The sequence below is a fragment of the Athene noctua genome, chromosome Z, assembly GCF_965140245.1.
Source record: "Athene noctua chromosome Z, bAthNoc1.hap1.1, whole genome shotgun sequence".
NCBI classification, from domain to species: domain Eukaryota; kingdom Metazoa; phylum Chordata; class Aves; order Strigiformes; family Strigidae; genus Athene; species Athene noctua.
Genome location: NC_134077.1, coordinates 91,142,661 through 91,167,018, shown reverse-complemented (window position 1 = coordinate 91,167,018; position 24,358 = coordinate 91,142,661). Strand labels below are relative to the sequence as shown.

General features: G+C 48.3%; 1 protein-coding gene across 6 annotated transcripts in view; it reads left to right on the top strand.

Moving 5' to 3' along the window:
- FRMPD1 (FERM and PDZ domain containing 1) overlaps positions 1-24,358 on the top strand; it is a 41,287-nt gene that overhangs the window by 10,369 nt on the left and 6,560 nt on the right. For 2 of the 6 annotated variants that reach the window (XM_074933052.1, XM_074933047.1), the window contains exons 2-14: positions 4,430-4,591; positions 5,877-5,981; positions 6,769-6,926; positions 8,855-8,957; positions 9,302-9,347; positions 11,848-11,955; positions 16,030-16,125; positions 19,127-19,252; positions 20,363-20,482; positions 20,789-20,925; positions 22,141-22,267; positions 22,637-22,756; positions 24,013-24,195. In XM_074933052.1, the coding sequence (XP_074789153.1) occupies positions 5,881-5,981; positions 6,769-6,926; positions 8,855-8,957; positions 9,302-9,347; positions 11,848-11,955; positions 16,030-16,125; positions 19,127-19,252; positions 20,363-20,482; positions 20,789-20,925; positions 22,141-22,267; positions 22,637-22,756; positions 24,013-24,195 (1,425 nt within the window). In that variant the 5' untranslated portion in view covers positions 4,430-4,591; positions 5,877-5,880. Of the gene's footprint in view, positions 1-4,429; positions 4,592-5,876; positions 5,982-6,768; positions 6,927-8,854; positions 8,958-9,301; positions 9,433-11,847; positions 11,956-16,029; positions 16,126-19,126; positions 19,253-20,362; positions 20,483-20,788; positions 20,926-22,140; positions 22,268-22,636; positions 22,757-24,012; positions 24,196-24,358 lie in introns of those variants that run through there. The other 4 variants (XM_074933048.1, XM_074933051.1, XM_074933053.1 and 1 more) reach the window with 4 other exon arrangements.

The following is a 24,358-nucleotide window of genomic DNA, read 5'->3' as shown; positions in this document are numbered from 1 at the left end:
TTTGAAGCCCAAGAGCTCTGGTCTGGAATGAGGCATCTGTCAAAGGGTAAGAGGAACGATAAGACACTGAGGCTGCATTAGCAGCAATGAATGGTGTTAGTACCAGCAGTCTTGCTGCTTTTGGGAGACTTGTCAGCCCCATAAAGGAGCATTTGGAAGAGGACAAGATACCATTTTTGGAGCTGGACCCCTCCTGAGGAGCAACAGACTGCTTTTTAAAGATCTAACCCAGTGCACAGGTTTTGACCATGTGTCAAAAGAGATTCAGTTTTGATGAAGAGCAGAAGGGACCAGCACAAGGCCCTGTATTTACATTTCGGGCCATGGAACTCACTGCCATTGAATCTTACTGCCTGTATTTTCAACACCACAAATTTTGACTGTGAGCCCTAAGCCTTTTCAGTTCAAAGGAAGGGAAGGAGATGTTTAGAAATTGTAGACACATCTGCACAAGGAATGTTGGGGTCCCTGGCATGTTAGTGTGGTCGGAGGCAGGGTTTGTATCGTCCATGGTCAGACAACCTTGTTGCATGTGGTGGGGCTTCCTGTGAGGGCTCTGTGGGATTAGCTGGGTCTTAGAGACTGAAGTTTAGAGGTTGGAGCTTAGAGGCTGGAGCTCTCTGCTCTCCTAATTATCTCTGCTCTAAGCATTACTGCACAGTGGATGGGGCCTGACTTGAAGATGGGAGGTGGAAGAAGCCTTAAAGGCCCTTTATTCCCTTAGTAAATTCACGTGTGAGGCAGGAGTAGTGCATTAATCTTTGCATAGCTGCACAGGCTCCTGATAGATGCTCCCTAAACCCAACAGAGAGCAAGTTACAGTAGTTAGGAACCTGCTGCTAAGCCTGGCTTCATCTTCCACTGGTACCATCAGCAGGGCTGGCAGCAACAGTGGTAAGGCAAATGTTGATTGTGTGCTTTTCAGGTAGAAAAGTGTATTTTGTAAAGAAGATGTAATTGTTCTGCATCTGCTATTAATACACGTATTCTCACAAGAGTATTTGTGTCATAGCTGCTGGCTCCCAGTATTTAGAACCCAGACTGCAGGAAATTTAAAACAAGCAAAAAACTTGAATTCCTCTCCCTTTCCCTTGTGAGGATGCACCTGGGATCATGTATCAGGGGTGACTTGTTGCCACTGTAAAGGTCATATACTTTGCTCTCATGGTAGAAATCAGACCAAATCTGGAACTTCTAGCCATCAGTATAACTCTAGAGCAGGGGCTCTGGAACATGAGCATGAGGGTGGTTGGGCTGTACCAAGAGTGAGTTGTTAGGAATAATGTGAAGATGGAGCAATGGAGAAATATCCTGTATGTGCACCTCCTGTGTTGGCCACAGCTGGGTGTCCTGCCCTACCAGTCTGCTGAGCTTCTCATGTCCATGGGAGGTTCTGGGAGCCTTGCAGGGAGGTGTAGGAGCCCTTTTTTAAAAAGTGGAACAAAGGAATTCTCCTCAGCTGTCTTGACCACCTCTGACAGAGTCTGTGGGAGAAGGCAGAAGACAGGCCATCTTTCTTGCTGTGTCCTAGCTTGCAGAGCTCAGGCAGACAGCTGGAGTCAAACCTGCCCATCATCTCCTCTAGCTGCCTGTTTTTCTGGTTGCTCTCAGGTGGCCTGCCTGAGGCCTCTGGCAGAATCAAAAATGTGTGTAAGAACAGTCACCATGCCAAATACCCTGAGGAGAGTCAGGGGTCATTTAACCTAGGTTATCCATGGTCCTCTTGCTTATTACTCTGAGGAAAGTTTGGATTTTGGCCTGATGCTATCTCAGCAATGTGCAGGGTGCCAGTGGGGAAAAAACTGCAGCAGAAGAGGATGAACTGTGTTCCCACAAACAGTTATACTCTGCTTAGCCTTGCAGGGCTGCTTGCCACAATGCACAGTGGTTTGTGTGTTGAAGTCTTGCTGCATGGGCAGTGAGCAAGTGAATTATGTGCTGCAGACCTCTGTTCACCCCGAGGAGCACCGAAGTGTCATAGCTCTTTGTCAGAGCCCATTATTGTACTGTGCTTTGGGGGCTGGGAGAGGATGGGGCACATTATACACTATTTGGATTTTAGTATTGCCTGCCTTGAGATTGCTCACTGCTGACTGGCATCCATTACAAGAAGTACTTAGAAAGATGCTTCCAAAAGCCCAGATGAGTGGAGATGCGGGTGGACCACACCCAGAGCTGTTTTATGACAGTTTACTGCAACTGTTTCTGTTCATGCAGTTCTCTGCCATCAGTGGGTGGAGACCTGCTGATTCTGACTGCTGTTCCTGCTGCTACATTTTGATGGCAGTGAACACTTTAAAACAAAGATGTAATTTCAAAAACAGTGAAACTTTTGTCCATCAGAAAATTTCAGTTTGATGGATTAATACTTTCCATTTAATGATATGAGAAAAATTGAAGTATTCTTCTTGAAAGCTGGTTTTGGCTTTTTTTCCTGCCAGCCAAGTTTGGGCAAGCTGGCTGAATACTCCTCCATTTGGTGCCCTCTGCCTGATGGCAGAGTTGGCACCCATTTCTCCACAGCTTCCTCTCCTTGTATGGCAGGCTGCAACCAACGTTTTGCTCCACTTTGGAGTGAACAAGAACAAAGTGATGTGAGATCAGGTCTATGTTTGTCCTTGTTTGCAGCAGGGGTGGAATTTATGAACCTGTTGTGCTGCTGCAGTGGGTGAGAGGGAGGCTGCAGAAAAAGAGGCTGGTGGGGAAGTGGTGTTCTTGCTGCTGTGGAAGAGGCACATGATATATGGACACTGAAGACTGGCAGTTCTTGTGTCCACAGTTGCTCCAGGCAGGTGACAGTGCACTTTGCAGCACTGCTATCTGTTGTACTGCCCTGTGGCTGCACGCTCTGAGGTTTTTCAAGGTCCTGATCTTTAAGTCAGTGTTGTTCCTGAACAGCCAGAATTGCCCACCCAGGTTTCCTCTGACACACCCAGCAACGGCTGCCTGGATGGGTCTGTCAGCCATGCAAATACCTGACAAGTCCTGGCTTCCTCTGACAGAGTTTAAGGGTCTTTGTGTATTACGATCCTAGCCCACTCAAGCTGCTTAGTGACGTGCTTGAAGGCTTGGCTCAAGAACAGTCACAAAAGGGCAGTTGGGAGAAGGTCTCAGGTCAGAGCTTTGGCAAGACGTCTTTGAAGCAAGGAGGAGCCACCTGCACATGCGTGATAGGTCTATGCAAAGTGCCGGTGCCTGTGTGCTGTGGGGACACCATGAAAAAGACGACTGCTGACTTGTGTTCTGCACTATTACAGGGAAATACCTAACAAAACTGCCTCTTCGAAGATGCCTATTTTTTGGTTCAAGTATTCCAGTTGACTGAAGGGACAATGTAGGTTTTTTTCTCTTCTAGTATTCCATCTGGGTTCTCTAAGCATTTATGTTTGTTTTTCAGGCTTTTCCTCCTTGTTCTGCAGGTTTAGAGGCTTTCTCCAGAAATTCTGTTTTGTGAAGCACAGCAGAAGCATAGAAAGGAGAGGCTGTTCCTTCTGCAAAGTAAAAGATAGGGGGCAGGGTAGAGGGTGCAGCTGCACAAGGACATAATGAGAAGGCACCAGAGAACAGCTGATCTCAGTGCATCAGTAGCTGAAGCGGGTGACATCTAGGCATCCAAGCAGAGAGCCTCTGAGAGGAAGGGCCAGCTGCAAGCAGGACTTTCCCGTGGTTCAGAGGGGAATATTAGAGCATTTGAAGGGATGTAGGAAAGCCAAAGCACTTTACGCTACTGAGGAGATTAAATCAAAGTCAGAAGATGGCTGCAGCCACACTGTCACATGAGTGTTACAGTGTCTATGGAGATGAGTGTCAGAAATGGTGAAATACAGAGGCATGTGAAGCACAGACGATGGCTGCTCAGGCCTTGGTCTGACATGTCCTGTGTGTATCCTTCAGGCTGCAGAACTGCTGCACTTCTGCTTGTTCTGTGGTTATTTCCCAGTCATCCTTCAGAAAGGGAGCAGATTTCCCATCCTACAACTCTAGTTTCCTTCAGAAAACACTGCTTGGTTGCAATGTGTTTGGTTCAGAGATGCTGCTCAGAGGCAGATACAGGAGCAGTGTGTCAGAAGGAGAAGTTTTGAATTGTGCAGCATGAGAAAGAGCAGCCAGGAGAATCCTCAGTGAAACAACTCCTGAAGGGTTCAATTTTATGGCCCTCTTTTCTGTCCATTTCTACACAGGCAGGCAGTGAAATGGGCTCAAATGGCTTCCTGGGAAGGAAGGAGACATCAACAAATGTTGGTCCTGTTGTCTTACCCTTGTTAGAAAAGATGGGTTAGGGGAAGTGCTGTGAGTTGGGAGAGTGCTGAGGGGGAGTGATCCAGTTTGTCTTGAGACAAAATGTTTTGTGCCTTGTTTCTGTCAGCTTCCAACCATCTCTTTTATATTTTGTTATTCTGAAGTTAGCTTACTGATATTTCTGCTACAGCAGAGCTCCTGCTATGGACCAGCAGCCCGCTGTCCTGTGCACTGTCCCAGTATAACAGACAATGTCCTCGATGCACAGAACTTACTGTCTGAGCAGAAGACACGAGAGAGGAGCTCAGGACATACAAATCTTGCAAGCTGACCAGAAGACACAGTGTGAAAGGTAGATACGATAATTCTGTTTCCTTGCTGAAATACAATACAAAGAGTTTATATTCTTCATGATTTCTTGTAGATGCAGACGTATTTTCTGTCTGGTTCACTTGCAGCTCAGTTCTTTCCAGTGTTTGAATGAGTAATGAAAATGATATGTGGCTGCTGGCTTTCTGCATCTTGGAAGGCACAGTGTTAAAATGGCAAATTATCTGTTTTGATTGAGGAATTGTGGGCTGGCAGGTTCAGTTTGGGGTGTGGAAGCTGACCTAGCCTTTTCATCTTCCAAAGAAGGGAGGTTTTTAGATTCAATTAAAGTCACAGTGAATTAACCAAATCTGAGCCAAACCCTTCTAATGCTGCAGTTCTTCAGTTCAGTAGGATTAAAAACATTCTATCAAAAGCAGAGGGTACACACAAAAGGAGCAGGGAGTGTGAGTAGCCATTTTCCTGTTGTTGAACTAGAGCTTTTAAATGGAAGATCCTGGATGAGCCACTCTACTGATATATGGAACCACATAAATTCGCAGAGCTCCGGGAATACGAGATGTCAGTACCCTGGACCAGTTTTGTCAGAGAGATACAAATTTGAGCTTGTGACCTTGGTTTAGAGACTAGTTCTGTTAGTGCAAACAGCAGTGTGCAGGAGCTTGTGCTGGCCATTCAGTTTCTTGCTTTGTCACCGCTCTTTGTAAAATTACTGTGGCTGTATTCATCCAGGAGAAAATCTGTCACAGTGAGGCTCTCCAGGGCAGCCAGCCATAATGGGCTGTAAACCTCACTGTTGTGCCCTGAAGTGTTGGGCCCACTGAGTCTGAAGGCTGTGTGCTGGTCCCTGAGATGATGGTCAGTGGAAGAAGTGTGTCTAGTTTGAATCAGTATACAGTTGGGTGTTACCAAACTTAGCATTCAGAGATCCTGGACTAAAATGGAGAAGGGCTTTCCAATGACTAGCCACAGCAGCTTTCTCATGTTGAGAAAACAGATTACTGGATCCAGAAACCATGAAAAAGGAATACAGAGGTTCATGGGTCATTCTCTGCCATGAGTAGCTAATGCACTATGACCACCAACACAGGCTGACCAGAAGGACAAGGAGGGGAGGCTGAATGGGCAGGAGGTAAGTGTACAGATGTTAACAACCTCTGTTAAAGCATGTGGACTTCCCAGGTTGCCAATAGATCTTTCTATTACAAAGGAGTTGTGAATTGGTGTTGGTAACTCTGGACAGTGTCTAGAATAGATTCCCTCAATCTTTTATCATTCTGTTTTCCTGTGATTTCTGTCACTTTCAGGTAGATGGAAGATTTGGACACTAACTTAATCCAGACACGCAAAGCGTGTAGAATAGAGCAAATGGTAGCAAAATGGCTTCATCGCTCTCGGGATGGTGCATCCAGGTAAACATGTTTTCTGTGAAAGGAGTATCTGTTATTACCTTTGATCAGAGACAGCACAAGCTTGTTCCCAACAAACAGGGGCAGTTGCAGGTTGCAGACCTTACTCATTGTTTTAGTTGTTCTTGGGAAATATACATACAGTTGTTACTAGAAAAAGCAGTGTTTTTAAGCATCTCCCTCTGTTTCTGGGGACAGATGTTCCTGCTTTCACCCATACTGGTTTTGAGCCACATCTGCAGAAAAGCAGTACTGCTCAATGTGAAGTGTGCGTTTCTTGAAGATGGGGTTGTACTTGTCTTTGTGTCTTGCTGTTGGCCCGTGTTTTTAGGGTAAGACTGGGTTGCATTTACAAGGGATCCTGGCCCACAGCTGCTTTACTTTCCTAAGGTCTGTGAATCAAAATTAAGCTGGACTGGATCCTGGCAGAAGCAGAGAACTGTAAATTCTCTCGCTGCCTTGTGGGTAATGGTGTTGCTGTGATCTGTGCAGGTCAGGGCTTGCTGCAGGGCACACCTGGAGCTCTGCCTGTGACCACTGGGCTGGTGGGGGCTGGAAGGGTTGTGGTACAACCAGCTGGTGCCACTGGTGTGATGTCTTTGACTTTTGGTGGAGCCTGAGGGGTCACTGCTGACCTGTGCAGTGCTGGGTACCAAGCCAGCCAGTGGCCTCTTTGTGTACTGGTGCAGCCCACTGAAAGTGTGTGTGTGTGTGTGTGTGAATCTATGCCCCTTCAAATAAAGTATCTTCTGACTGTATCTTCATTAATCACTGGCTTCGTGTCTTACAGGGGCAGAGTGTCTGTGACTGACAGTCCCAGTGATGGCAGTGGCCAGCCTGCCAGCCGTGTCAAACTTACTGTCACAGTATACAAAGATTTGGTCCACCACCACTACGGCTTTGAGATTTGTCCAAACCTTCCTCTTACAATTGCATCTGTCACTGCAGGTAAGCACTGATTCCTCTCCCTACAGCCATAGGTGTGAGAAGCCTGAGCTGTCCCAGGTGAACTTAGTGATAAACTTCTGACAGGTATTTATGAGTTTCTCAGGTTGGCATGTGATCCTTGAATAATGAGGACAAAAACTGATGTGCCTGTGTGTGCAGAGTGCCTGAAGATCTACTTGATTGTGATGGCATGGAGGAAATCTGAGCCAATAGCAGCTTCACTGCTAATCCTTTGCCTGCACTTGGACACAGCTGACCTTTAGGGATGCAAAGAGCTGCTTCAAAGCGAATTTCTTTCTGGTGTTTTATATGAAATGCACAGGAAAAATTTTATCTCATCTTAGAGTTCTTATTCTGCAGTGGCCCTGGTGATCTGTTGTTGAAAGTGCTCTCTGGGCTTACAGCCCTGCAATGCAGAGAGGATCACTGCTAGTTACAGGCAGCCCAGGTGAAATTCTGCTTGAGTGAAGCAGATCAGCTCTTCCAGTTATAAAAGGGAGGGATATAACTCTGCTTTTAAGGTGGCTTGGGGGTTTTGAATCAAAAACTGTGAATCTGTTTTTTATTTATTTTTTTAATGGGTACCCAAAAATGGCTGCTTTTTACCTGTTGGTGTGAGTGTGACAGCCAGAGAACGACTGTGCCCGAGCTGGGCAGGTGGATGTTGTGGGGAGGGTGGCTGGAGGGCTGGCCTGGGCTTTGCCTCTCCAGCTGCCAGTGTGGGCTGCGGCATCCCCCGTCTGCCTAGGGCGGGATGTTTAACATAAAGGCACTATGACAGGGTCTGTCCTTTCACAGTGCTTTTGAGTGAAATTTTCTCTTTATGTCCCTTGCCATGTGAAACATGGCTAAATTACCTGAGAGTTTTGGGGTCTGAGAAGTGGTGAAGGAGGTTTTCTATTGCACTTTTCTTTTTTCTTAATCAGAAAGGATCAACATTCTGTTAAAACTAAGGCACAAAGAAACCTGTGCTTTTAAGTCCTGCCATTGCTGTTGGAGCCCACGGCTAAAATCCCTGTATTTAATTCCAAATGACTGTCTTCCTGTTTTGTCTTTCACATATGGCACCTGGTGCCAGGGTCTCCCAGAGGTGGCGGGTGCTGGGGGGGTGTGTGGGCTCTGGCAGAGAGGTTCGGTAGTGTGTGTCGTGGTGGAGCTGGGGTCCGCCTGCTCCTTAGCCTCTTGGATCCTGTGGCTGCTACTCTCCTGGAGAGCAAAGCTCAGAAACCATCTTCTCCCCTTGTCGTGGGTTCTCCCAGCAGATGGTGGTTAAGGTGATGTCCTCCCTGCTCTCCTGGGTGTCAGAGGGGAGTCACTGTGCTGGGAATCCACCCGGACCTCCCAGGGATGCTGCAGCTCCTTGGGGTGACCGTCGGTGTGCCGGGAGCACCGAGCCCCGGCCTGTGTGCTGCCTGTAGTCAGCTGGGATGTCACCCCCAGGACCAGGCCAGAGTGTGAATCTGGCAGAGAGGGACCCCCGAGCTGTGGCAGCTGGCCAGGGCCCCGGGGCCTCCATGGGCCCAGGGCTAGCAGGCGCGCAAAGGGCAAGGCAGTGCTGTTACCCCCAGTCCTCTTGTGGTTTCCTGAGGGCCTGTGAGCCCTCCAGCTGCATCCCAGGCCAGCGGTGTCCTAGCCCTGTGTGATGGGCTCTGACGAGGGAAAAGACTTGCACAAGGATGATTTCTGTGATGCAGGGGCAGCCTTTGGGGCCAGGAGAGCCTGGGTGAGCTGGCGTGGACATGGGCAGTGGTACACCAGCTGGCGTCAAGGCACAGCGTCCTTTGGCCCCTCTTTATTTTACCATCCAGAGGCAGTTGGTGAGGCATGTGGGCGCTGGGTGGGAAGAGGAGCTCGCAGTGAGTGTCCCCTGTGGGGGAAGTCTGTAGGCGTAGTGCTGTTGTGACTGACAGTGTGCTGGTCACCCGCAGGGAGCACCGCTGAAGGGAAGCTGCAGCCAGGTGACCAGCTCCTCCTCATAAACTCCACCGTGGTGGACGACGTGTCCGTCGAACGAGCAGCTGACATCATCAGGTGTGGTCCAGTGTGTCCCGTGGGGACGAGGCGGCAGAGGCCTGACAGGAGACGTGCGGGGACCGGGTCTCACCGAGGGCTGCAGAGGGACCTCGCCTCCTCCGAGGGTGCTGCACCCAGTGGGGCCCTGCCCTGCGGGAACAGGGTGACCCTGTGGCTCAAGGGCATGGCAGCCCAGGAGAGGGGGGTTCCCGCCTTTCCTCTGCCATGTCGGTGCCTGGCCAAGAGCCTGCCCTCACAGGGCGGTGGGGGGGCCAAGGGCCTCGCCGGCACCGCCTGCCGTGACAGTGGGAAGGAAGGCGCGGGCGGTGCTGACCCGGGCTGACTGCATGTCTCTGTTACAGGGAGGCTGGTGACGAGCTCCTCCTAACCGTCCTGCGCTGCACGTCGGTAAATGGCCTTTCTTCAGCACTCTCGGCACTCCCAGCAGCACTGCCCTAGAGGGCCGCGGCCGGCAGCGTGGCTGATGGGGAAGGTGGGGTGGCTGGGCTGGCACACGGGATGCGAGGGCCCGACAGAAGTCGTGAGGGAGCTGCAAGGGTCCTCTGCCTTCACACATACTCTTTGAGGGGGTTTTGGGGAGAACTGGCAGTAACTCCTCACCGCTCCCCTGGGTGCAGGGCCAGGGTGGCTTGCAGAGCCGGCCACATGGAGAGGCTTGCGGACCAGTTTGAGCCCACAGTCCCTGGAGCTGGAGGCTCCATCAGGAGCTGTGAGGGCCCAGCAGGATCCACAGAGGCCAGGAGTCCACAGTGAAATGAAGGCAGGTCTCGGCAAGCTGTGGGCACAAAGAACAGCCTGGAGTACTCTCCATGTGCTGGGGCTCTCTGGGCCATGGGACCCCTGGACGCGACGGTTAGGAGTTGAGGCTGCAGGCCCAGCACCCGCCTTAGGTGCTCTGTGGAACCTCTTACGGCTTTCCTTTACACATGCTGAAAAAATTTATCCCTTTTTCTCCAGGCTCCATCTGGTTAAGGGCTGAGACCTGGGTGTGCATCATACTTAGGGAGTAGAAACAAAGTTTGAGTACAAAACTTGGTGCTGATGGCCCATTCCTGTAGTATAAAATTCCCCAGAAGCCATGTACTGCTGACGTGCTGTGTTTGTCCACATGATTTCTATGTGTGTAAAAGCTGAGCTGCAAAGCAAGGACAAAATTGGGTTTGTGTGCTTTTTGGCTTCTTGTGATGTATGAAAGTGGCCTGAGAGGGATTTTCCCCCACTCCAGAAAGAATTTTGGGAGTGTTTTTTGATTGTTTGGAGATTTTCTTTTATTTTGATTTATTCTTAGACATAAGAATGATTCCTTCAGAAGAGTTACTGGAGCTCTCAGGCTTAAGGTCATGAGGTTTCTTGGCTTGTTCAGTAGAGGTACATTAAAAAGAAAAATTCTTTAATATATTTTTCCTGCTCAGAGTTTTCCATGTGTTGGCGTTCAATGGATGTGCACAAAGCCAAAGTAACCAGAAAAACTTTAAGCAAACCCACTGAACAGTGGCTTCCTTCTGTTGTTAATCTGATCTCCCTTGTCTATACACTGGCCATCGGTCTTGCCAGTGCTTGATCTGGCTCTGGAGATAAAAGTGAGAGTTGGTTATGCAAGACCTGAATGCATTTTTTGCATGCCTGCCAAAAGAGGGGAAATGCAATGGCTTTTCAGAGAGAAAGGATTTGGAAAACCCTTCACGGGACTTGGAACACCGTTTACAGGCCTTCATGCATTGTTGAGAAGCAAATGGGGCACAAGCCCATTTTTGTTTTTTCCTTTGCAGGTCACTTTAAGGACACCTCCAAATACAGCCAAGGCTGATCTGGGGTTTGGGGTTGGCTCTTGCCGCGCTCTGAAGGCAGCTGTTCTTAGAGCTGAGAGGTAACGCCTCCCATCAACGGTACCAGACCCACTGCCAGGGCTGCTCTGGCCGCACTGGAAGGGATGTGGGCGGCCTTGGCCCTGCTCAGGGCAGCTGTGCGGCGTGATGCTCTGTACAGCCCGGCAGACTGGCAGGGCTTGTGCACCGGGCACAGGGACTCTTGCCTGCCTCCCTTCCTCCGTCCTTGCCAAATGGCCTTGGGGCGAGATGGGCTGTGGCAGGTTGGGAGGCACCTGTGCCTCTGGCAGGAGTATAGGAGTTGCTCTACCTCAAAGTTGTCTAGGAGCATACTGAGGGACACTGCCTCTGTTCTTCTTAGGGAATACTGTGCTTTACAGGAGCAGGATGTTTGGGCACAAGAACTCAGTGTTTCCTAGGCCCACGTGGTGTCTTGTGAGCTTGGTAGGCCCCCGTCATGGTGAAAGCATGGTTATGTGGCAGCATGGTTATGTGGCAGCGGTGCAATGAAGTTAAGGTGGCTTTTTAACCCTGAGCAGTTTTCTTAAACACTTGCAATATGAGAGTATGCTCTAGAAACCCTAGCTGAGCTGAGAAGTGCTGTGTACAGGGCTGTGTTTTTGTGATGCACTGACAGGGGGCTTTGTCTGACACTGCAAGGCAGTCTGCGTGTGTTGGTTTATGGTGCTGTGTACCCCCACTGCAAGCCACCTGTTGGTAGATTAACAGTTGCTCTGCAGGGTCCTGGCTTCATTGCAGGAGTTGGGGAGATTCCTCAACACAGCAGCTGGTTAACATGCAATGAAATCAGGAGTGTGTGTACAGCATGTGTTGCATGTGTGTCCCTTGGCTGGAGAGCTGGATTTGAGTTTGGTCAGAAAGGCCCGTAGCAAGCCTGGGGGCTGAGAGACTCCTAACCTGTTCCTGTAAGTGCAAGGCAGTGTGGTGTGAGCAGCTTCAGCAAGGGCTGTGACCGCACCCCTGCCTGTACTGTGCACCTCTGCCTCTCGTACGTGACTGCAACAGACTGAGCTGCTAACAAAGTGCTCTTGTTTTTCCAGGGGGGGCCCAAGTCATCATTTCTTACTGCAGAGAAGAGGGCAAGGCTAAAAACAAACCCGGTGAAGGTACGGTTCGCAGAGGAAGTGCTGGTGAATGGACACACACAGGTCAGTGGAGCAGGGCTGTGGCCGTGGGCTCTGTATGCTGGGAAGAAATGGGTCTGTCCTGCAGACAGATGCTGGGCTGGGTTAGCGTGGCCAGGGCCGTCAGAGTGGCTGCACCTCACTGTGCTAGTCTGCCCTGGATGTGCATCCCAGCATCTGGTCCCAACTTTTTTTTCCCAGGCCCATGGGTGATCGGGGAAAGTGCTGGCATCTCCAGAGGGTTTTATCTTTGATTTGCTTACTTAGACTAATGGAAAATACCTGCATGTACTGCTTTTGTCCTTTTACCATCAGGTGAACTTTAAACGAGCATTACACAGCTGTGGGATGTAGTAGTCATCTCCTGAGGTGCTAATCTCTCCATAGTTAGCCTGGACTGTACTCTGGGCACGAGAAATCCTAACCCTAACTGAGAGAGGTGATTCTTACTGTCCACACCAGGCTTATTTGCTGCCAGAGTAGCTGGGGTATCTCTTCCTGGCCTTTAGGAGTGTTCAGATAGCATTGTGTTCAGAGAGTTTGGTACTGGAGACTTTGCTTTGTTGTTGGATTTGAGATGTTCTCTAGTTGATAGGGTTACAGCTTGTTGTGCTTCATATCCTTGCAGAGGATTTCCACAGAGCGTTCACAGCTGCCTCTATAATCAACCATCTGTCAGCTGAGCCAGTCTGTTCTTATGTGCAACGAGATCATGGCTCACTGGAGGAATGTTGTAGATTTATCACAGGGTTTGTAGCACTGGTAACAAATGATCCGCATAGATACGAGTCTGCCTGTAGCAGAAAAGAGCAAGCAGTGAGAACACTTGTAGCTTCCCTGAAGTATGAATAGTTCTTAAATGTTTCCTTTTTCTTTCACTTACTAAGCTCAGTGTGATTGGGATGGACTGGGGTCAGTTGGAGGTTTTAATTCTTGAGTTTTCCTTTTTCCTTTTGGGATGAAAAATTTCAGTGGTCAAAATCCCCCACTCCTGTGCCGTACTCATTAGTGCTGTTCACATCTCCAGGTCTGACCAAATCTTTGCAGTCTGCAGTGATGATGAGCCAGCCAGTAGGCCCTTTTCTTCTCTTCAGGCTGTCTCCTGTTTTCCACCGTTGTTGGTGGAGAGCTATCCTGACCCAGCTCAGGCAGAGCCTTCCCTGTGGCTGGTGTCTCCTCTCCTGCCCCTCACCAGGGCAGAGGGGCAGCCAGAGATGCCATGGATGTCACAAGCCTATTAGACAGGCACAGCGTGAAGGCTTTGGCACCTGTGCCTGACTCCAGGCATGTCGGGACTTCTCCTTCTCTGGCCTGCTCTCCAGAGCAGGAGAGGGTCAGGGGTGAGTCCTGACACATTTGCCAGTCAGTCTCTCTAGACTCTGGGATCCTTTCCTTCCTGCCAAGCTGTTGCCACATGTGCTGAAGCTGATGCAAGGCTTGTCTCTGCTCCACCAAGGGCTGTGTTCACATCGCTCGGATCTCACTGAGGGGCTGGTCTGGGATCCTGGCGGAGCATCATGGCAGCTGGGCCACCCTCGCTGACCAGAGAAGCCAGGGCTGGACTCCTCATGTGGTCAGAAGATGTGACACAGGCCACAGAGCTGACGAGGTGGGGAGCGGGGAACAGGATGAACATGTTCTGGAAGGTCCCAGGCAGAGGTACTGAGAGGCCTTGGGCAGGGCCAGCCAGACCTGAAAATGCCAGAAGTCTCTACTTTTTCTTACAGCTAGAGGTGCACACTGCTGTCTGCTTGGGAACTCCCATGGAGCTGTTTCAGCCAGAAGTTGTGTGCTGGTGTTGCAGCACTTGGAGGTCTCAGATCTGTGCCATTCACTTACTGATTGCAGGGCAGGTCTTGAGAGGTCTGAAGAGGGCATTTCCAGAGGGGATAGTGTACTCTGTGCTTCCTACAAAGCCTCTGTCGATATTTTGCTAAGTTAATCACACCTATGCAAGTGCAGAGGGGGGACACAATCAATATACAGCTTGTGATTCATTTAATGAGAACATAAAAGTAAGAAATTAATTTGGGTGTTGGGGTCCCTGTTGTTAGCTTCCCTTTTCAACACTTGAATGTGAACACTGTTTTAAACAGCAAAACGTTAGCACAAAGGAGGAGCAAATAAATTTGTTATGTATTTATGACTTCTTTCTGGGAAAGCATTGTTCACCAGCAGCTACTTTGCTTGTTTCAGAACTGCTCTCCTTTCAGCAGACTGATGTATTCAGACAAAATGGATGTTCTGGCCCTGAAAAACTGCAAAGCCTCCAGTTTCAGTAAATACACTACTCCTGCCATCCTAATGGAGCATTGCTAAGTGATCTTTGTGGCAAGTGAAAGGAAGCCAGAGGCTGTCTTTTGCAGTTGAAACCTGAAACTCTAGTTTTTGAACATAAATTGTTAATAGGCCTCACTGCTATCCAGCATCCATTTTCTGTTGCAAACTCATTATGTATTTCCGTATAACTGAATGATATGCAAGAAATGCATCCCTCAGGATCCTCAGGTCATCATCAGTCAGTGTATTATTAGAAGCTGTGGGCCTAGCTGTAACATGGAATAAATCAACCTTGCACCAGACAAAACAGGAGGGGTACAGCTGCTTAAGCCATAGCAGAATCTTTCAGAATTGATTCACAGTAGCCTGTTAGAGCCTGCACAAAAGGAGATAAATCATGTCTGTATGTTCTGGCCAGCTAATTGGATCTGACTGGGAGAGTGGTGATATTTGTATTTGAATTTCTGTATAGATTTCAGGTTCTGATATGTGCTGTACAAGGCCCCATTAATATAACCTGTGGCTGTGGGAGCTACCAGAGAAAAGGTGCAGTTGGTGTAAACCAGCATCACTTTTCTGAAATTGATTGAGGACCCAAAGCCTGTCGGAGATGTGATGTGTGCTACTCAGCATGAAAGAGTGAGTTTGGGCTCAGGAATAGTGGCAGGGTTCACTCTTACCTCAGTGATGACTGTAGGCACCTTGAAGACCACAAAGCAGGGATGGGAGGAACAAGGAACAAGATTTGGGAGGAACAAGGAATGAGATTCTTGGGTGTTTTGCGTTTTGGTAGTACTTTCAGGGTATATGGGCTCTCTATCAAGAGGGAGCAAGGTTGTGGGATTTATAAGGTGTTGCACAGCAATGAAACTGGGGAGACCATTGTAAAAATGCCATTCTCAACCCTGGGACTGTCATGACATGTAGGTAAACTCTTTTAAGATTGGAGGAATATGCTGGTCCAAGAACATAAGAAAGATTAAGATGAATGGGAAGTTCAAGGGCAGAGAAGTACACTTGTTCAGCACTGAACAACAGGAAAAATAAGGCTGAAAAGAGGAATGCAGGTGCAAATGAGCTCTACTAAAGGAGTAAGGTGGAGGGCCAAGAGGTGCAATTCTAGCCAGCCCCAGAAGGGCTAATACCAAGTTCCCAGACCCTTCTCAGAGCACCAGTGGAGGTACTTTTGCTGTGGGAGACACTGCCTTGTCTAATGTGTTTGAGACCTATCTCAGGAAACTCTGAGATCATCTCGTTTGGGAAGTCCCAGAATCACAAACCTTAGGGGAATGCTCAAGAAAAGTACCACTGCATGTTTAGCTGAGTCCTGCAGCCTTGCTGAGGTGTGCAGGATCTGTTCGTGGTAGCATGGAGGCTTTGGGTAGCTCTTGAGTTGAAGCCATGGCTGCTGCCAGTGGGAGAGTGTCAGTATGGGGATTAGCACTGCCTGGTGCCCGGTAATGGGAAGATGGGTTTTCCAGCAGACATCGCCGCTTTTGTGATAATGAGCAGGGAGAATGGCTCTTAGCTTTCAGTACCTGCCAGATCTGCCTGTGCCATGTAGGGAACTAAGCAGCGGGCATATCTTGGACCATGTGCAGCTATTGCACTGATTGGAGTTTTATGGTAAAAGCATTTGTTATGATCACTTTCCCTCGTTCCGTGCCAGAAGCATAATCAAGGAATAAAGCCACAGAAGAGGATTGCAAAAGCAGAGAAAGATTTTCATTTATACCAGGATGTGCTGTGTCAGGCAGAGCAGACTGGTGCCCAGAGGCTTAATGTCCAGGGATTAGTGCTGTTGCTTTTGTTCTGCAGGGGAATTCTCTTCTTTGTATGCCCAACGTTCTCAAGGTATACTTGGAAAATGGACAGACGAAGGCTTTCAGGTTTGAGACCAGCACTACTGTGAAGGTAATGATGCGTGGTTGTTTGTCTTTGTTCCCACCACCTGAATTCAATCCAGTAGCAAAACCACATGCAGTAAAACTTGCAACATCTTGGTTGTATTGGCCAGCTAGTGGGAACTGTATTGCCTGCTGATGCTGGGCATGCTGGATTTTCCATGCCCTTCCTGCAGAGAAGGTGTTACTTTAATTCACCTCATTTTCTCAGCAACTGATTTTCACAGAACTTGCAGCAACTTGGCTGTAAGACCACTACAGCTTTGTGAAGTGTGATCGAAGTTGGGCAAGTGCACAGGTCAGTGGGGGACTGGCAGATTTGCAGCTGTCCACACAAACGTTGCTTTCCTTGGAAACCAGGTGGCAGAACACAGAGAAGGTTTAATAGAGCAGTGACAGTGCGCATCCCTGAGAGGGAGAATGAGTTTCCTGGCTTGGGACCTAGACAGGAGAGTCCTGGTCTGGATATCGTGTGAGCTCAGCAAGTGGAATTGTGCCAGTTGTTACTTAAAGTGCCTTTCTGTGTTACTGTAAATTCAGTCTCAAAAGAAACCTCTAAGACTTAGTTTGAAGTTTTTAGCAGGCAGGCATTCTTTATTGCAGTGCAGGATGCACGGGGGATCATTCCTTCTAATGCGCATGCTGAAAAACAAAATCACACTTACTATATACAATAAAAGAAATGAATATTCATCTAGTTTCTGAGAGGTACACACCTATTTCCAGAGGATCTAATGCATATGTTCATATATTGCGCAAGTGTAGTAAAATTTGGGGAAGGGTGTCTGAGGGGCTTCCATGGGGGTTTCCGGTGGTCTGTGATGGTCCCTAGTGGCTGTTGAAGAGGCATCTCGTAGTGTCCTTTCTTTAACTCTCAGTTGTGTCTGTTTTCTTTTCATATAAGGCCTTGTCTTGACTCATTGCTTTGTCTGTAAAGTTTCCCAGCTTTCTTATCTTTGGCTACCACAGGTGTCTGTTGGTTTTTCTGCCCTCCCCGGGATGTTCCCATCACAGTTGGAAAAATTTTGTCCTTGGGCACATTCTTGTCTGAAGCCCCTTGCAGCAATTAGCACCAGCTGCCTGCAGGCGTCAGCTACAGGCATCATCTGTGTTTCAGCCTCATTTCTGCACTGGTGGAAATGTTCCCCTGGGGAGACATGAAAACTGATGAACCCCCTGAGATGGAAAAACATTACCACCTCCCTAGGATCACTTGTGCTTGGAGGCGTTATAGACAAGTTACCATCATTCTTTTCAAACTACAATGTGCTGCTCTCCAGAACCGTTAATCTGGCACTTTCCATAATTGTCATTTTAGACATAGACTTACAACCTTCAAGTTTTTCTAGCCTGATCTTTAGAGTTGTTAAGTGTTTAAGTTGGAGTTAATAAGATTTTCCTGTGCAGGGTGATTGGAGGCCGTAATGTCTTTGAAGGATATATGATGTCCTGCAGAAGTGCAGTTACTGTGGAAAAGATGCTTGATGGAGAGACATTCTGGAGTTGTCAGGCTGAAAGAGTATTAAGGGGAAAAGCAAGGAGATGTTGTTATAATGCACTGAAAACTTTCCTGAAAGAGTTTATTGTCTAGTTCATCCAAACTTCACAAAACTGTTGTGGTCTCTTGTGCAAGTAAGTCTGTGCAGGTCTTGTGCAGGGCAGAGTAAAAGAAAATAATGAAATAAAGCAAGGAGTTAGTAAGGAAAGGGGAGATAAATTGTAAAGAGAGATTTGCATGCCCACCTTCAAGGGACTAATTTCTAAAACATGGATTAGCTCTTCATGTTTGACTTGAGTTCTTCACCTCTGACCTGGAACAAGATTTTCCCTACTGGAGTTGAGTGCAACCCTCACCAGCATCCTCCAGAAACACTCAAACAGGGAAAATACTTGCTAAGTTAGTTGGTTTTGGAAGTTTCTCTGCTGTTTGAGAGATCTTTGCTTAAAAGTGAGATGAGTCAAACATTTCTGCTTACCTCAAGAAGCTTGAGCGAGTCAAAGGAGTTCTCTTTCCATTTGTACTGTCAAGCCTTATGTAATGTTTTCTGTTTGCCAAAAATAAACCTAGTTATTTCCATGACAGTTAGTATTACAACAGAATTCTCCATACCCCTGACACTCCAGTTTCAGTCAAATTTGGTAAGATTTTTACAATTATGCTCTCAAATTCTTGTTTATCAGTGGGGAGAGGTGTTTTTCATCTCTTCTTTGTAGTTTCTTTAAAAGGTGCCATAGAGTTGTATAAAGCTAGAATGGTTAGCAGCAGACATTTGGATCAAGAGTGACAGAAAGTGCCCAGCACCACCAGACTGAAAACTGTAAGGCCAAAGCTTTCAGCATGAAGCAGCCCAGGACACGCAGCTCTAGGAACTGGATTTGATGCCTGTTACGCCTTGAAGTTTGCGTCTTACTGTACTGTTACCACAGCAAGATGCAGTGTCCCTACCTTATCCTCCTGATCTACTGAAATGTGTTGTCCTGCCTTTTTCTGTGCTTCCGTGCTTCCCCTGCAGCTGCCTGGACTCTTCCCTACCAGCTAGTGTCAGTGGGCATGGGTGGCTCTGGCCACCGTCCTGCCAGTGCCTGCCTGGATTATGCTTTTGTGGCTCAGGCATCCAGCTGGGACAGCACAGCAGCCAACTGCCAAGCCTGTGGTTGGTAACCTCCATGGGGCACCATCTCCAGTGCTTCCACTTGTGATGAACTTGCAGGCTTTAACCATGAGACCTCTGTGGTCTGTCTGAGTTAACATGTTCATAAGTTGTCAGTGAAGAGAGAGAGGCGGTATGTCGTGTAGGCACTGGTTTCCTGTGGAACAGCATTAAACATGTCGCTGTTTGTGGCTGCCAAGCATGTTCTTGGCTGCAGAGAATTTTGTGTCTGGCCACTGCCCTTTCAGCGCTGTCTCACATGGCTGCCAGCAGCAGGCTGGAATCCTCCGCGTTCATGCGGTGTGCTAGCGGTGCTCAGCAGCTGTGTCTCCGTTCTGTTTGTGTGCCTTCCCTTCGCAGGACATTGTTCTCACTTTGAAGGAGAAGCTCTCCCTCCGGAGCATCGCGCACTTTGCCCTGGCTCTGGAGGAACAGTACAACGTGGCAAGGATCCACCTGCTGCACGAAGAGGAGCTCATCGAGCAGGTGAGCCAAGCCCTTGCGTGCCCGCGGCTGCGCGGGAGAACACCGGCACGAGGAGCAGAGAGCTCAGCTCCACCGGTGTCCTAGGAGGGAGGCAGCTGGCCCCGATCTCCTCAGCTGCCCTCTTCTCATCTCTGCCTGTGGCAGGTGTTAATTAACCATGGTGGTCACCGGAGCCCCCAGAGGAATGGCGCATTGCACTCTGCTTAGAGAGCCCACAGAACAACACCCGTGGGCTGGTATTGCTTGGACCGTGTTGAGCAGTCGAGGACAAGCGTGCTTTGTGCCACGCCTCAGATAGGTCCAGCCACAGAGGACTACATGAGACAGTCTCAAAACAGCTGTGTACCCAGCTATTTACAGTCCCCTAGGTAGTTGCAGAGTTAACTCAGTCAGGTGCCACTTTGATTAAATTCTAAATCAAAAGTTTGTGTCCTGCAAACATGAGGTTATCTCTGTTAGTAATTCTGTTGCTCTGCTAGTAATTCTGGGGTAACCTAGCTTGTCAGAATGTGCTACTTGGGAGGTTCATCTCCATGCTGCTGACTTGGTTGGTTGGTGAGGTGCAGTAGCTAACACTGCCTAACCGCTGAGCACATGTGCATGAGAGTTTCTGCTTTGTTTCAGTTGGTGAGCCTGTATGGGATTTGCCCAGAATAAAACATGCTGATATATAACCCAGGGGTCTTAAGATTGTATTGACATTGTGATGATGATCCAAGTGTCTGTTTGGGGCTGCTGTATCTTATGACTGAATTTAAAAGCAGAGAAGCTTGCTTCTTCCTCTGACATTATCATATAGGCTTGAAGCCTCTGTCCTGATTATACTGCAAGTATATGAGATCAATGGATATTTAATGAAGTTTTGCTGTCAAAGGACTTCCAAACTACCACAGGGAGAAGCAAAAACCAGAAGAAGAATTGAAAATAGAATTACAAACACTCGCAATGTCTCCTTGTATTTGCTAAGGACAATGGCTAATCTGCAGCCATCCCATATGCCAGTAGCTTTAAATTATTTCTGTGAGCTTGTACAAGCCAGAGCCTTACTGTGCATTTATGAAGGGAGGGGCTACAGCAGTAGTGTGGCATGATGCTGTTTGTCTGTTGCAGGTGGTCCAGAAAAGAGAATCTCATGACTACCGGTGCCTCTTCAGAGTGTCCTTTGTCCCAAAGGATCCCTTAGACCTCCTACAGGAAGACCCAGTTGCCTTCGAGTATCTCTACCTGCAGGTGAAATCGAGGCATTCCATGCTTCAGGATCTCTTCTCACCCAGTTCCCATTTCTGCTTTGAACCAAAGCATACTTCAGGCCAGTTCAGTTACATGAATGTAAAATGCAGAACACTTAAGAACAGAGCATTTGGATTCAGTTTGCCTTAAATTCTTAAATCGACTTACATGCTTGGCTTTTTGGCAGGATGAGGTTGAGATGAGCTGGATAACGCCCTTTATTTGATGCACAGTAGTCATATCAGAGGTCTTATCCTGACTTCTTGAGCTTCCATCGTCATGCTAATTCTGCTCTGCTTGTTCCAGAGCTGCAGCGATGTACTTCAGGAAAGATTTGCTGTGGAAATGAAATGCAGTGTGGCGTTACGTCTGGCTGCTCTGCACATACAGGAAAGGATCTATACTTGTGCTCAGCCACAGAAAGTATCCTTGAAATACATTGAGTAAGTTTCTCAATTTCTGTGTTCAGTAGTGACTAGGCCTGGCAAAAGTAGGAGCCAACTAAAAGTGGCATCAGCTATATGTTTGCCCAGTGTTAAAAGACTGTCTGGATAAAAGACTGTCTCTCATCTAAAGAGACTGCTGTTCCTTAGTTGTGCCAGTCATTTTAGGGCAAAGTGGCTTCATGAGCCTGCCTGTCTTTATGCTGCTGAGCTGCATGAATAATACGGAGAGTATAACATCTGGGCATGTCCCTTAGCAGAGGGAGGTTCTGGGCTGTAGCTGGAGCAGGGACATGAAATTGCAAATCTCACACAGCTGTAGTTACGCAGGCTGCTCCTGCCAGTACACTAACATTTGCATGCAGTACTTGAGAGAGAGGATAGTCATCAACTTTGCACAGCCAACACTTTACATCTCTTCATCCGTCAGAGTTGTGTCAGAAATAACTAATTTCAGTGTAAGTGATAGGTCCTGTGAGGTCATGGGATGTGGGAAAAAATACTGAAAAATGCTTTCACGAGCAGCAGGTGTGCTGTGCTGCATGTCAGTGCTGTTAGACCCCACTTGCCCGAAAAAGCAACCCTGCTTTAAGAACCTGTGTTGAGCCAGTCGTGGTAAGTGCCCCACCGAACCTCCACCAGCCCGTGCAAGCACCACTGATTCCTTGCACAGAGCCAGACATACCCAGCCACATGCAGTTAGTGGGGAGTGAGAAGTGGCTGTAGACAACTGCAGCATTCTTAGTTCATGGATATTTAGTGCTTGGGCTGAATAAGTTCTTCAGCAGAACAGATGGGCCACATTTTTGGGTCTAGGGAACTGGAGGTGTTAAAATGTGATCTTGTAACCTAAGTAAACTGAAGATAAAGACAGACTCTTCGTCCTCTGGGTGGCAAGGACAGATTGGGACCGTTATGGTGACTAAGCTTGCAGGTTGTCTCCTGTATAACTGTGTGAAAACAGGCATTCTGCCTGGAAGTGGGTGTTCCTCCAGCCCCACCTCCTGACCCAGTAGAAGTGACTCTGAGTGAGGCAGTCGTGTTGCTTGAGCTGCCCGGACACGCTGCAGCAGCTGGGGGCGCAGTGTGCCCTGGGCTGGCGCGGTGCCTTTGCCCTTTTCTGCCTCGGGCCAGCTGCCCTTCTGCACTTGGTGGTGTTGCTGGGGGGACAGCACAGCCGGGACCCCTTTGCTCCCTTCCCATGTTTTCTGGCAGGAGGGACTGGGGAATTGAAAACTTCATCTCGCCAACTTTGCTTCGAAACATGAGAGGGAAGGACATCAAGAAGGCCATCAGCTACCACATGAAGCGGAACCAGGTGCTGCTGGACCCTCGGCAGAAGGTAGTGTGCGTCCCCTGGCTTCCAGGGGCCTCCAGGATGGCGGCAGCATCTCTCAGGTCCAAAGAGGCAATGTCTTTCTCCTGTGGGTCTCCTCTCTGTGGGACCACTTGGGGCTTTTCTCCTGTCTTTTCCTCTTGTAACGCCCTCTGCTCGCATGCACCCCGATTCCCTCATTGCGTGTTCTGTTGCAGCTTGCCTGTGGGGTTGCCAAGTGGCAAATGTGGTATTGTGGGATGGTCCTGTACAGATCTGTTACCTACGCAGACCAATAGAGATGGGCTGGTCACATACCAAGTCCTGTATGAAAAGAACATCTTCTAGCCTACGGGCTACCTGGCAAACCTTACCGTCTGTCACGTTTCTAAACAGTATTTCTCCTCTTGCAAACTGAAGCACATGCTCGCTGCAGTCCAAGTGCGCCTGAGCTACCTGCAAATACTGGGAGACCTGAAGATGTACAATGGGAGGATCTTTAATGCCACACTCATGGTACGAGTGCTGTTTGTTTATGTCATGGAGTTTTGGCTTACTGTCTTACTGCCTTGCTTTGCACGTCTCTTTCGGCAGTGTACTTGGACAATAGCTGCAAAGATAGGGCACAAGAAGCAGTTTTAACCCTTTTTCTTCACTGGTGGGTAAGATCATGTCTTAACCAAAGCAAACCCTATCTAAAGCAGAAATGTTTAAATATTTTTCTCTGTTGATTGTTGATGTGAGACTAGCAACCTGTTACTGAGTCTCCTTCCCTGTCTTTGCTTTGGTGCTCATAGAAAATGTACCAGTAGCTCTGGTGATGTTGTTTCAGCCAGCTCCAGTCACACCACTTTTCCCTGTCCTGGGATATCATGATAAATCTTGGTAAGGGACTCTGCTAGGGTAAGTCAGCGTAGTTCTACTGAAGTGAATAACATACCAGCCTACACAACAATTATACATATTTTTTCTAATTGGAAGTTGTGACTCTTCAGACAAGCTCTTGTCTATATTTTTTGTATGTTGTAAAGTACTTAAGAGATCAGGGGAGGTTTCAAAAACTCTTGACGAAATATTGGCCACACTTAAACCTTCCTGTAAAAAAGAACACTGCTCTTTTCACAAGAGATTTCTTGGGGGTTCTTTTGCCTGTTCCCTCTTGGATCTGTACTGAACTGTGGGCCACAAGCTGTTTTGTACAGAGAGCTGAGCAGTGCAGGATGGTCTGTACCAGAGGAGGACCTTACTCATGGGTTGCAGTAATGCCTAGGTTTACACTTGGGTGCAAATTGAAATATTTCTGCCAAGTTACATGGGCATTGATTCATTTATTTAAGTGTCTGATCCTAACAGAAAGTGTTGACATTTCTTCCAAAACGAAAAATGCCTTCCTGAAGTTTCTAGCCAGCTCCAGTAGGTCTCGCTAGGTCCATCTGCTAGGTGCAGCCTGCCAGGTGACACTTCTGATAGCAACCTGCTGCTGACCACCTCTTTGGATCTGCTAGATGGCTGGTGCATCTCTGGGGCCAGCTGCCTTGGGTGCACAGGGAGTCTGGCGGTCCCAAGGCAGAGAAGAGAACAGCCGGGAGCAGGTGACCTGACAGCCTGTAAGTAATGAGGGGCTCCCTCTGCAGCTGGTGACAGCCCAGTTGTACAGAGAGTTCAGTGTTAAGACACCACACAAGATCGGGTGGCTGAAGAGTCCCTGCCCAACACAGATGAATAGGTTCCTGCTCAGGTTTTGGCTACAGATTTAACTTCTCCCCCTACAGCTACAGGACAGAGAATCATACGTTGCCTTGCTGGTGGGTGCCAAGTACGGTGTGAGCCAGATTATCAATAATAAGCTCAACATCATATCAAGTCTGGCAGAGTTTGCAAACATCAGCAGAGTGGAGCTTACAGAGGAGTCTGAAAAAGTGAGCATGGTGAAAATCTACCTGCAGGATCTGAAGGTAAGCGCAAGTGGGGAGTCATTCACACCATCTATTCTTCTCAAAATCTGGCATTTAGCTGATGGTGTCTTTAGTACAAAAAGCTTAGAACAGACTCAGAGGGAAAGCTTGAAGGAAGATTACAAAATAATGGAAGAAAATGGATTCTTCCTGCTGTCCTCCA